The following is a 24,602-nucleotide window of genomic DNA, read 5'->3' as shown; positions in this document are numbered from 1 at the left end:
ACTTTACCAGAAGACAGTATATCCAAATAGAGTTAAAGCACACTTAGACGCGTAGACTTAGACACTTTGAATCAGACACTAAACAGCCGTTCCCAGATCCACCTGCCGATATTGATTTTACACTAGACCCACCTGGACATACTCCAGTCTTTACAATAGACCCAGATGTAGTTTTCTCACCGCCGCACCCTGACTTATTGCCTGGAAACACCCCAGCTCTTGATACTCCCAATGTTTCAGAGTTACTTCCTCCACCGTTAGACAGTCCAGGAGACCTAGACGCACCCCACATGCATTTTAACCCAACAGTTCCTTCTGGCCGTGTTGATATTCTTGATGGTTTATGCTGGAGTTGTAATGTTCCTTGTCTAAACTTTGGGTTTAAGTGCCCAACAGCAAACTTATAACAATAGGTCCATATCAAAATAATGTAACAAGCCTGAACCGTACTGTTCGGTCAGCTCCTCGCTTGTCTCAAGATAAATACACTGAGGCTGTAGGCATTAACATTACAATCACCACGTGGGAAGAATATCTGGCTTTCTTCTATAACTTTGATAGGAAAGATTTTACCAATCGTGAACGAAGGGGCAATGTCTCGGTTCGTCACCCAGGCGCACAATCTTCCGGCCCCACTGATTACCAGAAAGTTATAATGGGACACCATGGCCTAGCAGTAAAAACCAATACCAAGGTAAAGCATGACCCCTAAGCTAACCCATACGCATATACTAGTTGAGCAAGATGCCAGCGGCAATGTAACCCAGGTGGGCATTGACTTTTGGGGACAGTGTGGTACTACACAATGCTTTGTACAGGGAGATAAGATGTCGGTTCGTGTAACTCTGCAAGGTTCTGTTTTAGGCCCATTGCTACCCCTTAGTGCAATTATTCATAAACATGGTATTGGCTTAGACTGTTATTCTGATGAAACGCAGCTATATGTTTCAGCTAAGTCAGTTGTGAGTCACTTAAGACTAAAGATTGTGTGAAGGACATTAGACTAACTTCCTCCTGTTTAACTCTGACAACACACAAGTGCTTTTACTAGGATCACAGGCAGCCAGAATTAAGCTTTCTGATTACAGAGTAACTCTGGATGGTCTTTCTATTACATCATGTGCAGCAGTAAAAAACCTTGGTGTGATTATTGATACCGGTCTCTCATTTGAAGCTCACATTAATAATATCACTGATTATTATATCATTGATTACAAAATACTATTACTCACCTATAAAGCACTTACTAATCATGCGCCACAGTACATAGAGTGACCTTTTGGTTTTTTCTTTTCGCCAGAGTGACCTTTATGATCCATCACGCCTACTTCAATCAAAAGGTGCAGGCTATTTGGTAGTACCTCAAGTACAAAAGGCTACAGAAGGGGGCAGAGCTTTTTTCCTTGTGGCTTGGACGAATGCCAGAAATAGCACACATTTTTGCCCTGCGTAGCTGCCAAGATTCATGGTCCAGCTTGGCTCAGCAGACTAAGCTCATCATGCAAACCATGCTCCACACCAATTTTAAGGTCTGCATGAGCTCTGACACTCAATTTTCTGTATTGTTAAAAGTCACACAGAGCGCAAGAAATGTGCAATCTGCCCAAAACTGCATGTAACATTACTCTAAATGCAAACTTTCCCCACGTCTATGTGTCCCACATCTAGAAGGCCATCTGATGGTATTAGCATTGGACCACAACTAAGTGTGCTTTAACTCTCTTCATTTGAATATATTGTCTTCTGGTAAAGTAGGTTCCTGACTTTTGTATACTATCTGCTTAACTCACTTTGTTCTAGAGTAGTGTGATTTGAATTGTTATATTCTATACCATTGTTGATTTTTATAGTGTTGGTCCTTGTTGTTCTCTCAGCTGATTAATCAGGAGTAGTTTCAGTCTACCTTAAGGTGTGAATTGGGGGCAGGGCTTACCTATTTAAATTGAAGGTTCTCCGCTACAGACGCTAGCGTCTGTAGCGGTTTGTAAGTATCTCTCTCTCTCTCTCTCTCTCTCATTGTAAACTTTGTGTCTAATACTGTTTTGCTATATTCTACCATACCTTAATTCTCACTCTTGACTGCAAATATGTGCCTTAAACCCATCTCTGTACTCAATTCCTACACTCGCAGACACTCTCGTCCACAGAGCAGAGGTCACAATCCCAGTAACCTCATCTACCCTCCTCTGTTGTGTAAGTCTCAAACAGTGGTGGTAGGTGGGCTCTGGAATTGCCAGTCTGCTGTGAAAAAAGCTGACTTTATCTCTGCTTTAACTTCCCATTACTCCTTTGATTTTCTTGCGCTAACAGAGACCTGGATATCCCCACAGAACACTGCTACACCAGCTGCTTTATCCTCTGCCTATGCTTTCTCTCACTCACCACGAGAAACAGGCAGGGGTGGTGGTACAGGTTTATTGCTGTCAAAGAAATGGTGCTTTACACCTCTCCTCTTGTCTCATTTAACCATCTCCTCTTTTGAATTCCATGCCATTTCAGTTACCTCTCCAATTAACCTTGTTATCATTGTTGTTTACCGCCCTCCTGGTCCCCTAGGTGACTTCTTGGAAGAAATGGACACACTGCTTAGTGCTTTCCCTTCTGATAGCTCCCCCCTGACAGTGCTTGGTGACTTCAACCTCCCCTCTGACAAGCTACATTCTTCTTCCCTCCTGTCTCTTCTTGACTCATTCACACTCACACTCAACAGCTACATCCCCACACACAAAGGAGGCAATGTGCTGGACCTGGTTTTCACCCGTCCTTCTCCAGCTACAGACGTGACTGCTACCCCACTACACGTCTCTGATCATCACCTGGTATCCTTTACCATCACTCTCCCTACCCTACCTAAAACTACCTCTCACCCCCTCGCTCTAACCCGCCGCAACCTTTACTCTGTCTCCCCTTCTTCTGTAGCTTCTGGCACTCTTTCTTCCCTTCCTGATCCTGAGTCTTTTTCCTCACTGCCCTTGGACTCGGCCACAGATACTTTCCTCTCATCTCTTTCCTCAACTATGGACTTCCTCTGCCCTATGTCCACTAAACCCAAGAAAACTTCTTGTTCTGCTCCTTGGCTTTCAGATGTGCTGCGCAACAATCGAAGAGAGCTAAGATCATCAGAGAGAAAGTGGAAGAAATCACAACTTCATGCAGATCTTGATTCTTACCGAACACTCATGACCAAGTTCTCCTCAGATGTGACTTCTGCCAAGACTTCCTTCTACAAGGAAAAGCTTGAAGCTTCCTCACATGACCCTCGGAAATTCCACAACATCATCTCTTCTCTGCTCAACCCCCCGGCTCCACCTTCTTCATCCTCCCTGACTGCAGAAGACTTTGCTTCTTTCTACCAGGAGAAGATTGAGGAAATCTGCCGGACCTTCACTTCAGCCCCGACTGCACTTACATCTCAGAGTATGGACTCCCCTACACCTTTGTTGTCACATTTCTCAACTGTAACAGCAGAAGAGATTCTAAAACTCATCCAGTCTTGCAATCCTACCACCTGCCCATTGGATCCACTCCCTTCCACTTTGCTGCAGACCATCTCGCAAGACCTTCTGCCCTTCATTACAACTATCACCAATAGATCCATAGCATCTGGTCAGGTACCAACTACCTTCAAGAGAGCAAGGGTTATTCCCATCCTGAAGAAACCTGCTCTGGATCCATCAGACATCAGTAACTACAGACCGGTATCACTTCTCTCGTTTCTTTCAAAAATTCTTGAACGCATTGTCTTTAATCAACTGTCTGTCTATCTCTCACAGAACAACCTCCAAGACCCCAACCAGTCTGGCTTTAAAGCAGCTCATTCCACAGAGACAGCCCTTTTAGATGTCTCTGAGAAACTACATGCTGCTAGATCAGCCAATCTCTCATCTGTCCTTATCCTCCTTGACCTTTCAGCAGCGTTTGATACGGTCAACCATAAGACTCTCTTAGCCACCCTCAGGAGTCTTGGGATATGCGGATCAGCTTGGGAATGGTTCGCTTCCTACCTGGAAGGACGCTCATATCAGGTAACATGGAGGGGAGTGACATCTGCTCCACGCAGACTCTCCACTGGCGTCCCACAAGGCTCAGTACTTGGTCCTCTTCTTTTCTCCCTGTATACTCACTCTCTTGGTGAAGTTATTTCCTCACATGGGTTCTCTTACCACTGCTATGCTGATGATACACAACTTATCTTCTCTTTCCCACCCGCAGATGCCACAGCTTCTGACCGGATCTCTGCATGTCTGGCAGAAATTTCATCATGGATGACTGCTCATCAGTTAAAGCTTAATCCTAGCAAAACTGAGCTGCTCTTCATCCCAGGTGATTCATCCCCAGGTCATGATCTTGCTATATCCTTGCACAACGATCTGATCTCCCCTTCAGCCACAGCTCGCAACCTTGGGGTAACCATGGACAATCAACTGTCCTTTTCCTCTCATGTTGCTAATGTGACTCGCTCATGTCGGTTTCTTCTCTACAACATTAGAAGGATTCGACCATTTCTGTCCACACAGGCTGCTCAGGTACTTGTTCAGTCTCTTGTCATTTCTAGACTGGATTACTGCAATGCACTGCTGGCAGGTCTACCTATGAACGCAATCCGTCCTCTGCAAATGATCCAAAATGCAGCTGCCCGGCTTGTTTTCAACCTGCCAAAGTTCTCTCATACCACCCCGCTGCTGCGATCCCTCCACTGGCTTCCGGTAGCTGCACGCATCAGATTCAAAACACTGATGCTGGCCTACAAAGCCAAAAATGGACCAGCTCCCTCTTACCTCAAAGCCCTCATCACTCCTCGCACTGCACCCCGCACCCTCCGATCTACCAGCACTGCTCGACTGGTTCCACCATCTCTCAGGGTAAGAGGCAAGTATACTACAAGACTCTTCTCTGTACTGGCACCAAGGTGGTGGAACGAACTTCCCCTAGAGGTCCGGACAGCTGAGTCACTGGCTATTTTCAAGCGGCGGTTGAAGACCTACTTATTCAGGAAACACTTCAACTAGCACTTCTTTCATTATCTTTTGCATTTAAAAAAAAAAAAAAAAAAAAAAAAAAAAAAAAAAAAAACACACCTTTGACACTTTCATTGTAACTTTGAACAAATGTTTTAAACTCATGGTATCTTAAGTATGTAACTTAGTGATCCAGCATTAATGTATTCAATGTTAGAGATTTAAGCACTTATGTACGTCGCTCTGGATAAGGGCGTCTGCCAAATGCTGTAAATGTAAATGTAAATGTAATGTTGAGCACCTGTTAGACCATGTTAACCCATACCACAATATTTCTAAATACATACGTTATACTAACTAATCAGTTCTTCCGAATTGGGGTGCCGAAGCTAAGGTTTATGTAGATTGGAAGTGAGAAAAAATAGGTATTCCAGAGGAACATGGGGCTCAACTGGAGTCATCTTCCCTTGCATGCACAGTGCTTGTACCTCATGTCCAAATACACCGTAACCTGAGATGGATGGAACTACTTATGGTATAATCAATAAAGGTTTATTAATCACACAATAGCTGCGCTTAGCCTACTTTCCGAACAACTCCATGCTATGACTATTACGACTGTACAGAATCCTTTTCATCATTGATATCCAGCGTAGTCCAGAAAACAGAGTATGTAAGCTGTTTGGAACTGTATGTTGTGCTATTATTCCTCTACACACTGGCGACCTTGGCCTGCTGACTGTCATTCTGGACCAGATGTAAACTAGTCGCGGTCAGATGGTTCACAATAATACTGGACCTGAACCTGAATGGTACCACTGGCTTTTTTTCAGTATCTTTCCCCAGGCGATCTACCTCCTGAACAGTTAAATGTTCCCCCATTACACAGTAACAATGTTCAATAACCTTACATTCTATTCTATTCCATTTTTTTCATCTATAGCACAATTCATTTATTTTTCAATTTATTTTATAATTTTTAACAGGTGTATTTTTTGTTAATCTCATCATAAGAATACTTGGCAATAAAGCACTTTCTGATGGGTTTTGCTAAACCTAGTGTTAGCCCATGGAGTTCTCTGTGTCTTTTGGTGGCAAAAGCTGATGGTACGATGCAATTTTCTACTGATTATAGTAAAGTTAATTCTGTGACTGTTTTCCATGACCTAGGATGGAGGACTGCATCGATAATGTGGGCTCTGCTGAATTTGTTAGCAAATTAGATATGTTTAGGTTAGATAAGGTTATTGGCAGGCGCCATTGACACCATGAGCATCCGAAATATCTGCTTTTGTGACCCGCGAAATGCACCAGCAACTTTTCAGCAATTAGTTAATACTGTACTCGCAGGTCTAGAGAACCGCAGTGCTTATTTGAATGACCTAGTGGTCTATTTGTCTACATGGTCAGAACATGTGTTTCTCTTAACCTTCAGCGACTTTCTGAGGCTTTACTGTCTTTGAATTTGGCCAAATGTGAGCAAGGCTATGGTGATGTGTCTAGATAAGCAAGTGGGGGACGGTCAAGTTTGCCCTGTGGACGCTAAAGTCCTAGCCATAAAGGTGTTCCCGGCAACCATGGACTCGGCATGAACTGAGGTAATTTTTGGGTATGGCAGGTTATTACAGACTTTTTTTAGGAACTTCTCAGTAGTTGCAAAGCCCCTGACGGAATTTCTTATTTTGACAATACTATTTATTTGGTCATCTGATAATCAAAATGCCTTTCTCACTATTAAGGAGTTGTTGTGTAATGCTCCTGTTCTGTCTGCCCCAAATTTCTCAATACCATTTAAGTTGGAGGTGGATGCCAGCGCAGTTGGAGTAGGCGCTGGTCTTTTTACAAGACGTAGAAGGCATTGTTCACCCCATCTGTTATTTGTTTAAGAAGTTTACTAAACATCAGTCTACAATTGAGAAAGAGGCATTAGCATTAGTACTAGCACTAGAAAATTTTGAGGTAGATGTTGGGGCTACTGCATGTCCAGTGATTTTATAAACCGACCACAAACCTCTTACATTTTTGTGTCAGATATATAATCAAAATCAAAGTCTAATGAGATGGGCTCTGATAGTCCAGAATTATAATATTGAAATCTGACACAAGAAAGGGAACGATAATGTGGTTGCTGATGCACTTTCGAGAACAGAATTGGTTATTGAATGTGATCTTTAACGTACAAACATTATGGAAAACATAGGTTTGAAGGGTGGGGGTGTTACATGCCGGGGTATTGTTGTGAAAAGAGGGAGTGGAATTATTTGCTTGTTTCTCCTCAGTCAACCTTTTTTTTTGCTTACGTCCCATTCATACTTCTAGGCCAACTTTAGGGACGTAACATCACCAAATCCAATGAACATATATTAATGGATGAAATTTTTTGTTTATTTTTATTATGCAGAATAAGAGAAATTTGCAACAAAAACAATGACACCAGCACTGAGATTATTCTGCATATTTTGCAAAATCAATATCAAAACTATACACAAACCATTTACACAGAGGAATGTAAAAGTTTATTGCTGTATAAGAAATGACAGATTAAAAAAAAAAATGTACATCACAGGGTAGAGAAAGCAGCGTGCTGGATTTGGCCTAACGACGGCCGTATTTGGCAGACCAGTCTGTGCGGCCGTGAACGGGTTGCACTGAAGGCCGAGATCGCGTGCTGTGTGTGCTTGTGGTGGGAGATGGCACGTAAGACGACGTGCCCACATGACTATTTGACCTGCTTGATTTCCATGGTGCATAATCTGGAAAATGACAAAGTTCACATGAAAAGGAATTAAATACAGTTGGAGTCTTCCCAGGGGAAACACGAGACATTCAGTGCATGGGAATAAATGCAATAATTACACAACACAAAGACATCAATATAGATGTCTCATCTATATCAATCTCATCAGTCTCATCTATATCAATAAGCGAAAACACAAAATCAAATCATGTAGTGTGGATTAATTTTGGATAAGAGCATGACTACACATTATTTAGATGACTCCATTCATTCATCTTCTACCGCTTATCCGAACTACCTCGGGTCACGGGGAGCCTGTGCCTATCTCAGGCGTCATCGGGCATCAAGGCAGGATACACCCTGGACGGAGTGCCAACCCATCGCAGGGCACACACACACACTCATTCACTCACGCAATCACACACTAGGGACAATTTTTCCAGAGATGCCAATCAACCTACCATGCATGTCTTTGGACCGGGGGAGGAAACCGGAGTACCCGGAGGAAACCCCCGAGGCACGGGGAGAACATGCAAACTCCACACACACAAGGTGGAGGCGGGAATCGAACCCCGACCCTGGAGGTGTGAGGCGAACGTGCTAACCACTAAGCCACCATGCCCCCCCTAGATGACTCCAGAATAATTTAAAAATAAAAACTAAACACTGCACAAAATAATTACATTTTTCCAGCTGTTAAATAATTACATTTGAAGAATAAGCCTTTATTTTTGTCACATATACATTTAAGGGCACATATACATTTAAGGGACATACTGACATCCCAACGTTTTTTTTATATATATATATATATATATATATATATATATATATATATATATATATATATATATATATATATATATATATAAACATTGGGGTCAACCCTTTTTATTTTCTTTTTTTATATAAATGTTGGGGTCAGAGCACAGCTTTGAAGAAGAATCCTATATTTATATCTGCATGAATTATGTAAAACATTATGGAAATTATGCATTATGGATTATTTAAAAAAAAAAAAAAAAGCTTTGAAGAAGAAGCCTATATTGATATCTGCATGAATTTAGATACTGAATATTTGTTCTGATACATTATCTGTTCTATGGTAACAAGCCAGCCACCCTATTAGTGACAAACAGCTAATGATTTATTTCTTTCTTAACTGGATGTGATCAATTGCAAATAAACAAATAATCTCCTTCTTATAAACTGAGGGCACATATCCACCTGCACGTGTAACTGCAACACATTTCACATTGGCCACATAAAAAGCTTAAAAAAGCGACATACTCCAAAAAAAGTACTAAAACTACTAATAATGCTGATGAGGCTTTTATTTGACTAGGAGTGTTACATGATGTTATCTATTAACAACATTTTATATTCACTGACATCAAGTACCACAAAAATGTAGTGTTTGTCTCTTACCATGGCTGCCTATGTTAGGGAGCGTTCCTCCGACAGGAACTCTGCTGCCCTCCCACGGGTTTCCACTGTAGTCCTTTGCTGCGTTTACTGCTACATTCTTCTTTGTGCTTAACCCTTTCATATGCAAACACATCATATACAAGTTTATTACATAAAGCACGAGCTGAGGATGAATTAAATTCAATCAGGATATTTATTTGTTCTGATTGCAGCACTTTAGTTACAAACATTTATATCCCAATTCAGCTTTAAATTAGAGCAGTGTTTACGGTGGCCAAGAAGTGCAAAACAAATTAACAAATCCGAAAACACATTAACAAATCCCAAAACACATTAACAAGTCAGACAACCCGGAAGAGGTTGGTATAGTTTGTGAATGGAAACTTACCATCATCGGACGAGACACCTTTCATTCACCTGTATATCTTTAATGACAGGTGTCTTGTCCAATGATCGGTAAGTTTCCATTCACAAACTATACCTACCGCTTCCGGGTTGTCTGAATCGGTGCACGAAACACATTAACAAATCAGAAAACACATTAACAAATCCGAAAACACAACGATATTTCAGACTACCAGGAAGCGGTTGGTATAGTCTGTGATTGGACAAGACACCTGTCACTCAAGGTATACATGAAGTTCAACAGTCTGCCGCAGGGAAAAGTTGGAATGGATGGATGGAATGGATTACTGTGGATTAATTCTGCTATTTTCTTATATTTAAACGGAGAACTTTACACATAAGATTCCATACCTGTATATCTTGAGTGACAGGTGTCTTGTCCAATGATCCGTAAGTTTCCATTCAAAAACGATACACTACCGTTTCTGGGTTGTCTGACTTGTCGTTGTGTTTTTGGATCTGTTAATGTGTATTCTGATTTGCTAATGTGTTTTCGGATTTGTTAATGTGTTTTGCACTTCTCGGCCACCGTAAGTGTTAGCTCTCTGATGGCGCTCCAACACCCTCTCATGGACAGAGTATAAATGATAAAACAATGAAGTTCATCTACAGCGCAGTCTGTAAATAATTACCCAGATGCTGCCAAATTATTTGGCTTCAGCTCTACAATTTATATAGACTGCTTACTCAAAAGCACTTGAACAAACTCATACTTTAGCTCCTTCCATGCGATGCCACTCTCTGCCTTGTCTTGATTAGACTATGATTAGATATTAAAAAGACATTCCCTCTGTGAGATTTAAAAGAATAGCTGGTTGTTGAATTGTGGCAGCATTGAGATTTTGCTATTGTCACTGTACTTACAGATATATGTATAGACTACTGTAGCAGTTGGCACACTTTGACACAATGGTAAGCTTACGGAAGCGTTTTGATTAAAAATGTTTTTATTAAAATTAATTCAATTAAACAAGAGATCTGGAAAAAAAAATTAATTTCATTTACAGAAGAGACTAAAAATTCAATTCAATAAAATTTAGTTTTTAAAGCACTTTTAACAATGGACATTGTCTCAAAGCAGATTTTCAGAACATAAAATGTTAATGTGAATTTATCCCTAAAGAGCAAAACTGTTTAGAGTGTTGAGGAAAAACTCTCTTAGATGATAGGAGTAAAAAACCTGGAGCGGAAACAGACTTAAAAGAGAACCCATCCTCATTTATGTGACACCAGTGAGTGAGATTATAAATAAAAGGCTGCAAATGGCTGCATTCAAGTCCAGTAAAGAGTCATTAGGAAATCTGCTGTGTTTCCTAACGTAAAGAGGCCACAGATTTCCACTTACTTCTTTATTTTACAGAGATAATCAATGTATTTTATTTAGAGTTATAGGAATTAATTCAGTTACTGTGGCTGAAGTGTGATATAGAATAATGCTGTTGCTCCCACTATGGGTTACTCAGTATAGAAACCAAAGCAGCAGTAAATAATACTGTACTTTCTGAATAGAGACTACACTTTATTATTCAGTTCTGCTTTGCTTACTAAAGGCCTTTTTACACCTGGTCACTTCATGTGTTTTCTCTGATCCGATAGCTATCTGATTTGTTAAAACTGTTCCATTTACATTAGGCCACATAAACACTTGGCGAATCGGATATCAATCCGATCTTTTTACTCCCGCCCAAAATGCAAATATATTTTACCTCATTTCCGAGGTAATTGAAATGGAACACGCTTTGGTGCATGCGGTTGCTACAAAAAACAGCAATTACTGTTTGCTGCATTTTCGCTGGCGGCAGCAGTGTATTTTAAAACCAAACGAGACACCTGGGTGAAAGATCGGAGCCAGCACTGATGGGAAAACATATTTGTTTCTGGCGTGATGCACGACTCGTGAGTCACTTGCGAGTGACGTACTTCCGTTTGGGAGGAGTATAGCGCTGACGTATGTGGCTTGAACAACCACATTCATTTACACCTGTCCAGTTTCATCTGTAATGCGTCCCAGACCACCTCCTGAAGTGGTTTGAACGATCGGATTTATATCCGTCTCAAAACCGTTTCGGAGGGCATTTACACCTGGTCTTTTTACGATCGGATAGCTATCTGATCACAGAAAACGCATGAAGTGACCAGGTGTAAAAACCCCCTAAGTATCTCACTCTTTTTCAATCATGCAAACTGATTAATTTTTCACCACCACCAAAAAAAAATAAATCCTACCACGAACCATCAAACTGTTCAGATTACCTTGGAATGAGTTTGATATAACCATTTAATTTGAAGATATAAAAATAAACTGTTTTTTTAAGCTCTAAAGCAATGTAAACTAATATTGAAGTACATTACATACATTACCTTTACAGCATTTGGCAGAAGCCCTTATCCAGAGCGACTTACATTATCTCATTTTTGTACAACTGAGGGTTAAGGGCCTTGCTCAGGGGCTCAACAGTAGCAGCTAGGTGTACCTGGGATCGAACTCACAGCCTTCCGATTGGTAGCCCAACACCTTAACCACTAGGTACCACATGCCCTTAGTATTATTAGTAGTCTATATAAAAACAGAAATTACTACAAATTTTTAAAGCTTTTTTTTTTTTTTGTTCTTTTGGCTGATCCCCATTCGGGGTCGTCACAGCAGATCACGTGGTCTGCATATTAGATTTTACACTGGATGCCCTTCTTGTTGCAACCCTTCCATTTTATCTGGGTCTGGGCCCACCACTGAGAGTTAATGCTTCAGTAGTTGGGTTAGCTCCTTGTCTAAAAACAAATCGAACCCGGGCCAATGCAATGAAAGCACGCGATCCTGCCTCCATATTCATATGAGCCATTAACCACCGCTGTGGAGTGTGACATAAAAAAAATTCTGTGATGAACAAAGTCATCACCGATACATTTTTTTTGGCCTCTTTTGAAACCATTTATTTAAAATATATACATAATATAAAACATATACATCTACATGAAAACTTCATTAGAGTTATATGATATATATATATATATATATATATATATATATATATATATATATATATATATATATATATATATATTGCCATTTCCAGGTAAGCATTCAATTTTGGAAAAACATTCTGAGTGCTTTAGCTTTGATGGCACATGTAAATACCTGGTAAATATCTTGACTGGTTCAAGTAATGCTGTTTGGCTGATGCTGTCCTGGATGACTCCTGGAAGGGCAGCGTGGTGTTTATATTTGTGACTCCATCCTTCCTGGCGTTGGATAGACTGAAATCTAAAGCGTTTCCCTGCCTGCATAAAAAGTATTAAAAAAAAAATTAAAAAAAAACTACAATGCCAAGTAAATGAAACAAATCTCTCTGCAAAGCTGAATGTAAGTCAACTATATGAACACTAACTATCATGTTTTCAGCTTTATCTGACTGTTGTTTTTGAAATATCAAGAATTTTCTTTCAGAACGTTAGCATGCTAGCACTTTCTCCCCTGTTTGTTCTGTGTTTATAAAAAAACATCACAAAAAAAACTTTGAACAGTGATTTAGGCTCATGGTATTTTATGTCTGTAACCTATTGAACCTATTGAAGAGTTATTGTATTCAATAATAAAGAATAATACAGTGCATTTGTATGTCGCTCTGGATAAGGGTATCTTCTAAATACTGTAAATGTAATCACCTGTTCATGCTGCTGTCACCCTGTAGCCGTTTTTCATTGCTGGTGAAAATGGATTTGTTCAGTGTTGTGTTTGTAGAGTCTGTGTCCTCAGAATCATCCCAGTCTTCACCTTTTAAGACCCCCGTCACATTACCCCACCTCCTTCTGCCTCCTTTGGCCTTCGATAAACTGCCTGACAAATTTGCATTCTCGGGTTCTAGAGTTAGCTGCACACAAACACACACACACACACACACACACACACACACACACAAACACACAATCTTCCATATTGATATTTCATATTGATTATCATGTTATGTTACCTGGAACCGAAGTCATTTTATTTGCTCCACCAGGTGCAAATAAAAGAAATGTATTAGTTACCCCGCATTCAAGGAAAACCTTAGTGTGCCTAATGGCAGCAAACATAATGTAATAACATAAGGCAAGCTTATTTTAGCTAACTAAGTGCAATAATGTAGACTAAAGAGAACAAACAAACACACGACTGGTGTATTTTGTCAGGGCTGGAAACACATTGGGGGTGTTCTGTCCTGGCATTGAAAGTAAAAAGCTACTATTCACATGTTAAAACATAAGGTGACCATGTGGTAAGCAGCAGTTATATGTGCTGCACTATTTTGCTTGGTTTTGTCAGGATTTCCACATACGGTGGTGTGAAAAAGTGTTGGAACCCTTCCTGATTTTTTATTTTTTGCATGTTTGTCACACTTAATGTTTCAGATCATCAAACAAATTTACATATTGGTCAAAGATAACAAGTAAACACAACATGCAGTTTTTAAATGAAGGTTTTTATTATTAATGAAAAAAAAAATCCAAACCTACATGGTCCTGTGTGAAAAAGTGTTTGCCCCTAAACCTAATAACTGGTGCCACCTTTAGCAGCAAAAACTGCAATCAAGCATTTGTGATAACGTGCAATGAGTCTGTTACAGCGCTGTTGAGGAATTTTGGTCCACTCATCTTTGCAGAATTCATGTAACTCAGCCACATTGGAGGGTTTTCGAGCATGAACCGCCTTTAATAGCCTGAGGTTACATCATCTCAATAGGATTCAGGTCAGGACTTTGACTAGACCACTCCAAAGACTTCATTTTGTTTTTCTTCAGGCATCCAGAGTTGGATTTGCTGGTGTGTTTTGGATCATTGTCCTGCTTCAGAACCCAAGTTCGCTTCAGCTTGAGGTCACAAACAGATGGCTGCACAATGTCCTGCAGGATTTTTTGGTAGATTTTTCATGGTGGAGGGCGACTTCATGAATGAATTCATGAAGAATTCATGGTTCCATTTATCACAGCAAGTCTTCCAGGTCCTGAGGCAGCAAAACAGCCCCAGAACATCACACTACCACCACCATATTTTCCTGTTGGTATGATGTTCTTTTTCTGAAATGCAGTGTTACTTTTACACCAGATGTAATCTGAAATTTTTTGAAAAATTTCAACTTTTTTCTCGACAGACCACATAGTATTTTCCCAAAAGTCTTTCGGATCATCCAGAAGTTTTCTGGCAAATATGAAACGAGCCTTTATGTTCTTTTTGCTCAGCAGCGATCTTTAACTCTGCCATGCAGGCCATTTTTGCCCAGTCTCTTATGGTGGAGGCATAAACATTGACCATAACTGGAAAATGAGGCCTGCAGATCTTTGGATGATGTTGTGGGGTCTTTTGTGACATCTTAGATGAGTCGTCGCTGCGCTCTTGGGTCGACCGGCCACTCTTGGGAATATTCACCACTGTTCCGTGTTTGGTCACCACTCTCACTATGGCTCTCACTGTGGCTCGCTGGAGTCGCAAAGCTTTAGAAATGGCTTTATAACCTTTTCCAGACTGACAGATCTCAATTACTTTCTTTCTCATTTGTTCTTAAATGTCTTTGGATCTCGGGATGATGTGTAGCTTTTGAGGATCTTTTGGTCTTCTTCACTTTGTCAGTCAGGTCCTATTTAAGTTAGTTCTTGATTGTGAACAGGTGTGGCAGTGATCAGGCCTGAGTGTGGCTAGAGAAATTAAACTCACGTGTGATATACCACAGTTATGTTTTAATGGGGGGGGCAAACACTTTATCACACAGGACCATGTGGGTTTGGATTTTGTTTTCCCTTAATAATAAAAACCTTCATTTAAAAACTGCATGTTGTGTTTACTTGTGTTTTCTTTGACTAATATTTAAATCTGTTTGATGATCTGAAACAAAGTGAGACAAACATGCAAAATAATAAAACATCAGGAAGGGGGCCAACACTTTTTCACACCACTGTACATGTAATTCTGAGAATATTGTCCTTCACTTTAAAAGCTGATTACATTTTTTTCTTTTATTGTGGTTTAGCAGGTGCTGTGGATTAAATTTGTAGCACAGACTACACTTAGAGCACTGAGGCATGTCACAGGGCCTGCATAACACATAACAACATGTTTTTGCCGATCAATAAGCAATGCATTCATTTTCTTTGTCTGGTTGTTGAACCTATTATGAATAAGATGCTAACAGTCTGGACATGAATTCAGCTGTTTAACCATTATTCCTTAGTTACTATAACTGAAACAATTATATAATATACAATATAGTTTGATCATACACTATCTGATCAATGTATTTTAATGCATGCAATTATCCAATAAAGCAGTTGTGTAGCAACAGCAGCCCAAGTGCATAAAATCATGTAGACAAGCATCAGAGCTTCAGGCTTCAGAGATAACAGGCTCAATCAGGTAGCGTATGTAAAACTGGCTTAGGGGAAGTTAATAAAAATGCCAGATGATGTATTTCCAATCTTCAACTGATCAGTTTTGTGTGAACCTGTGCCCAGTACGTACAGTACCTGCATGCACCGTTTGGAGCAAACTCTAGAAACTGTGAAAAATCTCATGAGTTTCACAGTTTTTGAAATATTCAAGCCTATATCATGTGCACTGCAGTCACATGATTGGATAATAAAACTGAATAATAGCGTGAATGAGCAGGAGTATAGGTGTTCTTGTTAAAATGACAATTGAGTGTAGAATGTGTTCAATTTTGAAAACAGATTTTTTTCACCTTTCCAACAACACAGTGGCAGTGCTCACCTTGCTCTGCAAGCCTTTGTCATGTATTTGAGGGAAGCGGTTGCGCACTGCTCTGTCTGTCCTGACCTCTGTCTTTCCTGGCCTTTTAGGTGGCTCTGGACGGTGTTGAGGTTGATAGGTTGTATCAGGTAAAGGGAGGGTTGGGATCTGAGGAGAAGGATTTGGCCTGAGTTGCGGAGGCTGTGTTTTTCCTTGGTCCTGAATCTGCTGTGGTGCACCAAGGACCTGACCCACATGAAAGTAGGGATAGCGCAGGGCCTGAGATTCAAAGAGTACCATGAGACGGGGTTAGAACATGAGGAATGGTGATTTTTAGTGTCTCATTTTGTCTTGGTGTTTTGCAGTATTATAACTCAGACCTGACAACCATGAAGAAGAAGCACAAGCTGAAGAACCGGCTAAAACACCATTAATGTAAGACGGGGGAAGGGGTGGATCTTCTGAAACTTCTTAAGGTTGCCAGGTTTGCCAAACTTTTTACATATTTACAAGTATTTGTAACTTTGCGTTACCTGGCTGGCTGCTGGCCGTTTTTTGGGGTCCCACTGCAGCAGGTCTCTCATCAGCTGAATGGCTTCAGAACTAGCGTTGGGGATCAGGGAGGCTAGGTTCATGGGCACGCACTGTGGCCAGCGGAAACCCATGGTAGCTGCCAGCAGGCATCCTTCTGGCCAGTCATTCTACATGGTCCAGGCAAACAATCAAAACGTTCACAAAAATGCACAACTAAAAACATTTTAACTTCAAGCTAAATAGATCATTTTATTTACTATCTGTAATAATAGTTATTTATGTCCTACCTTCTTTGGAGTTCCCAAAACCTGGCAGATCTTGAAAATAGTGTCCACCTCACTGGAGCCAGGAAACAGCGGCCTGAGCGTGTAGAGTTCAGCCATGATGCAGCCTACGGCCCACTGGTCTATAGGTGAGCTGTAGCTTGTGGACTTGAGAAGTACTTCTGGAGCTCGGTACCTTTTATCATGGGGAAAAAGGCATTTACGGGTGGAAAAAAAAAATCAATAGAAAATGTATGTATCATGTCTAAGTAATTGTATCTTGAGTCAGCAATTCTGCATTGTATATTCTGTGTCATTCCTTATTCAAACTATCATTCATACGATCACAAGAGAAGGAAAAAAAGAAAAGGAAATGCTACCATCTTGTCGACACATAGTCAGTGTAAGGAGGACAAGATCGGATCTCTCGTGCAAGTCCAAAGTCTGCGATTTTCACAAGATCAGGACCCATGCACAAAAGATTCTCTGGTTTCATGTCTCTATGAAAAAAACCTAGAAGAAAGGCAAAATCGTTAAGCAGGAACTTCAGGATATTAAACACAAAGCTACAAATAGCACACACAATCAGGGCCTGTATTTATAAAGATTCTCCTAATCACATCTCCTAATTAAAGAGCTCCTAAACTTATAAATTCTTACTAGGAATCTTAGCTTAAGAGTGATTGAGGACCAATCTCAGAGCAGCTCTGAGCAAGGAAAATACATTTTTTATCTAAGAGAGAAGGCTGAGCCGACCCTGATGACACGTCTGTATGACACGTCAGTATGACACATCTGTATGACATTCTTTTGAAGACACTGATTGGTTGTCTAATAAAAAAAGGTGCACCTTAAAAATCTGGTCTAACATAAGCCTTCACTTTGTCTCTATGTTAAGATATTTGAGGCTATATTATGTAGGGATTACATTCATTCATTCATTCATCTTCTACCGCTTATCCGAACTACCTCGGGTCACGGGGAGCCTGTGCCTATCTCAGGCGTCATCGGGCATCAAGGCAGGATACACCCTGGACGGAGTGCCAACCCATCGCAGGGCACACACACACTCATTCACTCACGCAATCACACACTAGGGACGATTTTCCAGAGATTCCAATCAACCTACCATGCATGTCTTTGGACCGGGGGGAGGAAACCGGAGTACCCGGAGGAAACCCCTGAGGCACGGGGAGAACATGCAAACTCCACACACACAAGGTGGAGGCGGGATTCGAACCCCCAACCCTGGAGGTGTGAGGCGAACGTGCTAACCACTAAGCCACCGTGCCCCCTGGGATTACATTCATGACCGATCATATTAGAGATGTATATATGAGACTTATATTTAAATGTGTTTGTATTCATCCCCAATGAACAAGCCTGAGGCGACTGTGGTAAGGAAAAAACTCCCTTAGATGGAAGAGGAAGAAACCTTGAGAGGAACCGGACCCAAAAGGGAACCTCATCCTCTTTTGGGTGACACTGTAGGGTGTGATTATAAACTGTTATAAAAACCAGAGAGCGTTATTGCGAATAATGTTCTTTCTACGGTCAGATACAGTCTGACAATTGTGTACTGATTAGGAGGTTGTTTTCCTCAGAGACCACATGACGTTTGTAACTTCTCTTTGAATATCTGCAATCTTCAAGAAGCAGAACACAACTGAAGCTGCCACAATCACCTTGTAATGTAAATGTAATCATCTTCGACACAGTTCAGAAATGTCATAATGCCAAATTATACCATTTCTGACGCTATGGCATATTGGCTCTGTTTCGGAGATGTTAGCATATCGGCGCTGTATCTCTAATATGATTGGTCAAAAATAATCCCAACACAATCTACTCTGTAGCATTGTATTAACACTATCATTATTAAATATTGTATACATTTCTTCTCCCTCTTCACCTTTCAGCCATTTTCTCCTCTGCTAAAGGATCTCTTAAGCCACTTAAAAGTCTTCCTCTCTTCTCCTAACACTATTCTACTTTATGAGCTCATTTTAGAGTTAAAAATTTCTTTACTAGGTGCAACTCTATGCGCTGAGACTTTTTATGAATACAGGACCAGATCTTGTATTATTATTTATGTTTATGAAAGATAGAAATATACCATGTTTGTGAATGAAAGCAAGTCCCTGTAGAATCTGATACATAATATTCCTCACTGCAGACTCTGGAAACATGCGTGTTCTGGAAAAACAAATATACGGGTGTGTAGGACACTCTGAGGATGTGATGAAGCTCACAGTCTGTGGTCCACAGTAGAGGGTGACACGGGAGTGTATTTTCAAACCTCTCCTGTCCCACTCCCAAAAAAAAAATTCCCGTCCCATCCCAATCCCTCCCAATCCCGTGACCCACGGGAATCCCAAAGAAATGTCAGCCTCTAGAAGTGAGCCGGACAGAGTTATCTTTTTCCCCAGAGTTGTCGTTGCAGTGTAAGTTTCGGGTCTGACTCCATTTTTAATTTTCGCGGCTTCTAGAGAGTGCATGGGGAAGACGCCTTCTCTTATATTATTGGTGGTTGGCATACATTACTGTCACCAACTGTCACGGGTGTGTGGAGCACATCATTCATTTAACCAGCCATACCAAAGCAAACAGATTATATTTTTATTTATGTCAAAAGGTATATTTGTGTATTCCCGGTCCCGCCCACTCCCGCTGACATTTTTTCCTGTCCCGTTCCAGTCACGTGATTAATAGTGATTTTGTGACCCGCGGGAATCCCGAAAAAAATGTCAGCCTCTAGTCCACGGTGCATTTTTCTTGGTTACCTTTCTTTCATTAGCTGGTAGAGGTTCTCCTTCATATACTCGAACACAAAGTACAATTCGTCGTTTTCCCGGATGACCTCCTTCAGCTTGATCACGTTGGCGTGGTTGAGTTTCTTCAGGGACTGGGAGTGAAAGACATCACTGTTTTACTGACCGACAAACTTTTAACAAACCCCTGAATCTGAATATTTTATTTCAAATAAAAATAAAGGTTATTATGGGCATGCCGTGGGGATAAATAAAAGAGGAGGAAAAAAACAAACAAACAGGATGCTGATGATTGATGCTGGTGAACTGTTTAAACGGTTTTATCAAATCGAAATGTGTCCTTTGGAGCCTGTGAACAAGAGCTTGAGCCCTGGATTTAAAATAGGCAACATACACGTGTCAGCCATTTTATTAGGAACATCTCTGTAATACTAGGATGCACTGTGCTACTGCCACGTGATTGGCTGGAAGTAAAACTGGTATTCTGAATAAAGTGTGCAGTGAGTATATTTTTAGGGTAAAAACACCATCTGTAAGACGGCATGTGCTGATATAGGACTATGCGGTATACTACGTGTGTGACAATATCTTGATTGGAATTTGTTCTCATATTTATAGTTCTGATTTGATTTGCAATTGGAATGACTTCTAAATCTCTCTAAGCTCAATAATTCCATGCACTGGAAAGGATTCATCATCATCAACATCTAGTAAATGTACTTGATAGGCTTCCTGCTTGATAGCATGCTTTTTTGTTTTGTTTTTTTTTTAAATAGGATTAAAACAGAGGACAAACAGAGTTAGAAGCACTGCAATATCAAGACAGACACAGACAGACACACACGAGTCACCTACTATCTTCACAGTGCTGCTGCAGAATTTTTTTTTTTTTTAATGAAGTATGCCAGCAATTATGGACAAAAAGGTGACAAAACAATCATAAGAAATGCAAGGACATGTATCCCCCCACCTTCAGAGCAGCTGAAGCCAAACATATTTTCTAAGTAATGACTTGTATGTGGGAGAGCATGAAGAGAGATGAAAGCATGATATTTTATGATTTTATGAAATCTTTTCTATCATGACAGCAACTGTGCGTACCTTGACCTCTCGGAGATTCATGCACTCCTCCCAGGAATAGAACTTCCTTTTCATTCTGCATAAGGAAAGAATCAAAATTCAATATAAACACACATACTGATTTGTGACGATAAAAATACGACGGTAAATACATTAACCATGGGGATACAATTCGCAAATAACAAATCCTGCAAAAAAGGAGAAAAAGAAATACAAATAGTCACGATCAGTCTTTAGACATGAACATCGGATGAACCTCAACAGTTTACCAAAAAGGCTCTGATTACCTTGTTGATGTATTTTGCAGAGTAGTATTTTTTCATTATATAATTCTTACAGATTGTTCATTCTTTACAGATTAGATGACTATGTGCTGCCAAACCAATTTCCTTAATACGTTGTTAATTTAAATCAATAAAACGCTCCAGGACTCCTGTTCATGTCCCTTCTCTGATAACAACATCCTGCTCAAGTTAAAAATAGAACATGCATTAACTGTGGCTTTCAGAAGCCTCACAGATGTCTACATAATTACCAGAGTGGAAGGCTTTAAACCCTGGGATCCACCACAGCTAAAACAGGCTACGTGACTGGTCTGAACATTGTACATTGTTGTACACCGAACTGAAAAGACGATGCCAAATTACCAGCTGCTTAACTGCAAACACGTAATGCTTCAAGTGATATGAGTTGAAGTCATGACCTCGCAGAAATTCACAAAGCCTGTCAACCTCTTAAACACGATAGCCTTGATCTTATGCTTGATCTCTGCACTTGGCTTGTCTCGGTCTAGGGCTCTGTGTCTTAATACGTCTGGCCTTTGTCAGCTAAGCCTCTGTTTTGGCTAGGCTCAGGCCAAGTCTCCGTGTTGACTGATCTCAGCTCTGTGCCTGGCTAGTCCTGGTCTGCGGCTCTGTGCTCGGCTAGACTCGTTCTGCTGCCCTGTGCTCCGCTAGTCACTGTCTGCTGCCCTGTGCTCCGCTAGTCACGGTCTGCTGCCCTGTGCTCCGCTAGTCACGGTCTGCTGCCCTGTGCTCCGCTAGTCACTGTCTGCTGCCCTGTGCTCCGCTAGTCACTGTCTGCTGCCCTGTGCTCCGCTAGTCACTGTCTGCTGCCCTGTGCTCCGCTAGTCACGGTCTGCTGCCCTGTGCTCCGCTAGTCACGGTCTGCTGCCCTGTGCTCCGCTAGTCACTGTCTGCTGCCCTGTGCTCCGCTAGTCACGGTCTGCTGCCCTGTGCTCGGCTAGACTCGGTCTGCTGCCCTGTGCTCCGCTAGTCACTGTCTGCTGCCCTGTGCTCCGCTAGTCACGGTCTGCTGCCCTGTGCTCCGCTAGTCACTGTCTGCTGCCCTGTGCTCCGCTAGTCACTGTCTGCTGCCCTGTGCTCCGCTAGTCACGGTCTGCTGCCCTGTGCTCCGCTAGCCACTGTCTGCTGCCCTGTGCTCCGCTAGTCACTGTCTGCTGCCCTGTGTTCGGTTAGTCACTGTCTGCTGCCCTGTGTTCGGTTAGTCACTGTCTGCTGTCCTGTGTTCGGTTAGTCACTGTCTGCTGCCCTGTGTTCGGTTAGTCACTGTCTGCTGCCCTGTGTTCGGTTAGTCACTGTCTGCTGCCCTGTGCTCGGTTAGTCACTGTCTGCTGCCCTGTGCTCGGCTAGTCACTGTCTGCTGCCCTGTGCTCGGCAAGTCACTGTATGTAGCCCAATGCTTAAGCAGTCTCACAGCTACAGATAAAAGTTTCTTAAGTAACTACATTTATCTCATATCTTATATTTACATGATCCTAACACACATTCTGCTACAAACACAGAAAAGCTTTAGAACAACTTGACTCACTTCTTGACAGCAACTAGCTCACCAGACTCCAGGCAGCGGCTCAGTGTGACTGAGCCATAGGTGCCATCGCCAAGCTGCCGTAGGGCAGCGTATCGGTTCATAGTGCGTTATTCTTTCTTAGTATGACGCACAGTGGCGCCTGTCACCTGTACGATGGCCGCTCAAATGCAGCCAGGGTTTGTGGTTACAGCGGAGTTGAGTGACAGGCTGGGAAGTCATGATGTTTGTGTACAAGCCACCACCTACAAAGAACAGAATGACAGCATGAACAGATTATTAACAACTCCACACACAATGATGCCTGAATCTGAAATTAAACGATCTTTAAAGCAGTTTTAAACTGTGCAATTGCAGTGGACTGAAATTGAGATGATCCAAATGACAAAACTACTATTAAAAAAATGGATGCAGACCGTAATGGTATGAAAGGCGGGACTTTTATTCTGATTACCTTTTTTTTCCATTTCCACAAAGTATACACTTAATTAGAACAACAATAACTGCCCATTGCTGTCAAATGTTAAAAAATTGCAAAAATAAAAGGTTTTCTATTTTTACTTTATAGATAAACACACAGAGTGGCAGGCAAAGAGAAAGGTCATATGCAGGACTCAGTGCTTGCAGACTACAAACTCAAAAATACCTCCATGTACTTGCAGTCATTTTTACTTATAATTATTCTTTAACTTTAATACCGTTAAAGAAAAATCCAGCTTTAATGACCTTATACGGTTATGTGATAAAGCTATGACGCCACGTGACAGCCCGGTAATACTATTTCCAGTGGGATTCAACCTGAACGCCATCTTTACCTAAAATGGGCGATGCAGCAGCACTTTATTACTATTGGACTATTCACCTCCTCACACAAAGCATGTTCCAAATCTTAACACCATTTACGCTTATCATCTTACAGGTCGTTCATTCGTCGAGGTGGGGCTTTGTTGTAACTCAGCACATCATGGTAAACTTTTGAACTCATCATCTTTCCTGTTTTTTGGGAACAAATTTGTTTTCCTCATTTGGTTCTGCTTTTAAGCACCATTAGCTCTATCAAGACAGGATTACATTTACACGGGGTCCTACGTTACGCAGTTTCTGACCAGATTGCTCATGTTGGTGTCTTTCAAGTCCTTTGAAAAGATTATAACATTCTCTGGATTAAGCTTAATCCACAGAATGTTATAATATCCAGGCAACATCTGCATAGAAGCAGATGTTGCCTGGATATGAAACACTTCCTGATTTGTGATTATTATTACTACATTTTCTGATTGTTGCTGTAACGTTGGCTCGAGTTGCTTGTGTGTCATGTTGAGGATGGAGTCTGATTATATGATCACGTGACCCTGATAAACTAATCCTAATCCGGTTTTATTTGGGATAACGTAATTGCCCTAGCCACGCCCCCACCCGTGACGTCAGAACAGCTAAAGGTGTCAGCTAAAGCTAAGCTATTAAAAAAATAACAAATAACAATATTGCGTTAAATATAATAACACGTATGTGATCGATTTCCTGACTGTATAACACCTTGGTAATGAACATCACTGCTCTGTACGTGTCGTTAGCATTAATTGAGAATTTTCTACGATTTATTCATATACCCATAAGCTAACGGTAGCTACACAAGTGCGACACTTTAGCCCCAGGATATTTACCTGTCGTACATCGTAGAGAGTCCAGTCTGTGGTTATAACCTTACTCTAATCCCATCTGCACATCTCAGTGTAAACAACATGAAGCTTCTCCGTCCCTAACAACTGCCGAGTGAATCACACAACAAACAAGTAAAAACAAACAAACCGTTTTCTCGACCCACCCGAACTCATACAAACCCCGCCTTCTTTACTATGATTGGGTAAACCTTGCCTTAAGC

General features: G+C 41.1%; 1 protein-coding gene across 1 annotated transcript; it reads right to left on the bottom strand.

Moving 5' to 3' along the window:
- Positions 1-7,329: 7,329 nt before the first annotated feature.
- Positions 7,330-24,555, bottom strand: LOC132841817 (serine/threonine-protein kinase ICK-like). The gene is made up of 13 exons (XM_060864361.1): positions 24,385-24,555; positions 22,724-22,965; positions 20,915-20,969; positions 19,826-19,947; positions 19,159-19,238; positions 17,423-17,555; positions 17,067-17,238; positions 16,779-16,946; positions 16,267-16,524; positions 13,192-13,397; positions 12,665-12,807; positions 9,124-9,237; positions 7,330-7,711 (listed from the first exon to the last, which is right to left on the bottom strand). Exons 2-13 carry the CDS (start codon positions 22,822-22,824, stop codon positions 7,554-7,556), a joined length of 1,710 nt encoding a protein of 569 aa, XP_060720344.1. The 5' UTR covers positions 22,825-22,965; positions 24,385-24,555; the 3' UTR covers positions 7,330-7,553.
- Positions 24,556-24,602: the final 47 nt, after the last annotated feature.

This window comes from Tachysurus vachellii, chromosome 2 (assembly GCF_030014155.1).
Source record: "Tachysurus vachellii isolate PV-2020 chromosome 2, HZAU_Pvac_v1, whole genome shotgun sequence".
Classification (NCBI taxonomy): Eukaryota; Metazoa; Chordata; class Actinopteri; order Siluriformes; family Bagridae; genus Tachysurus; species Tachysurus vachellii.
The sequence above is the reverse complement of the archived record's forward strand: the minus strand, read 5'-3'. Positions and strand labels throughout refer to the sequence as shown.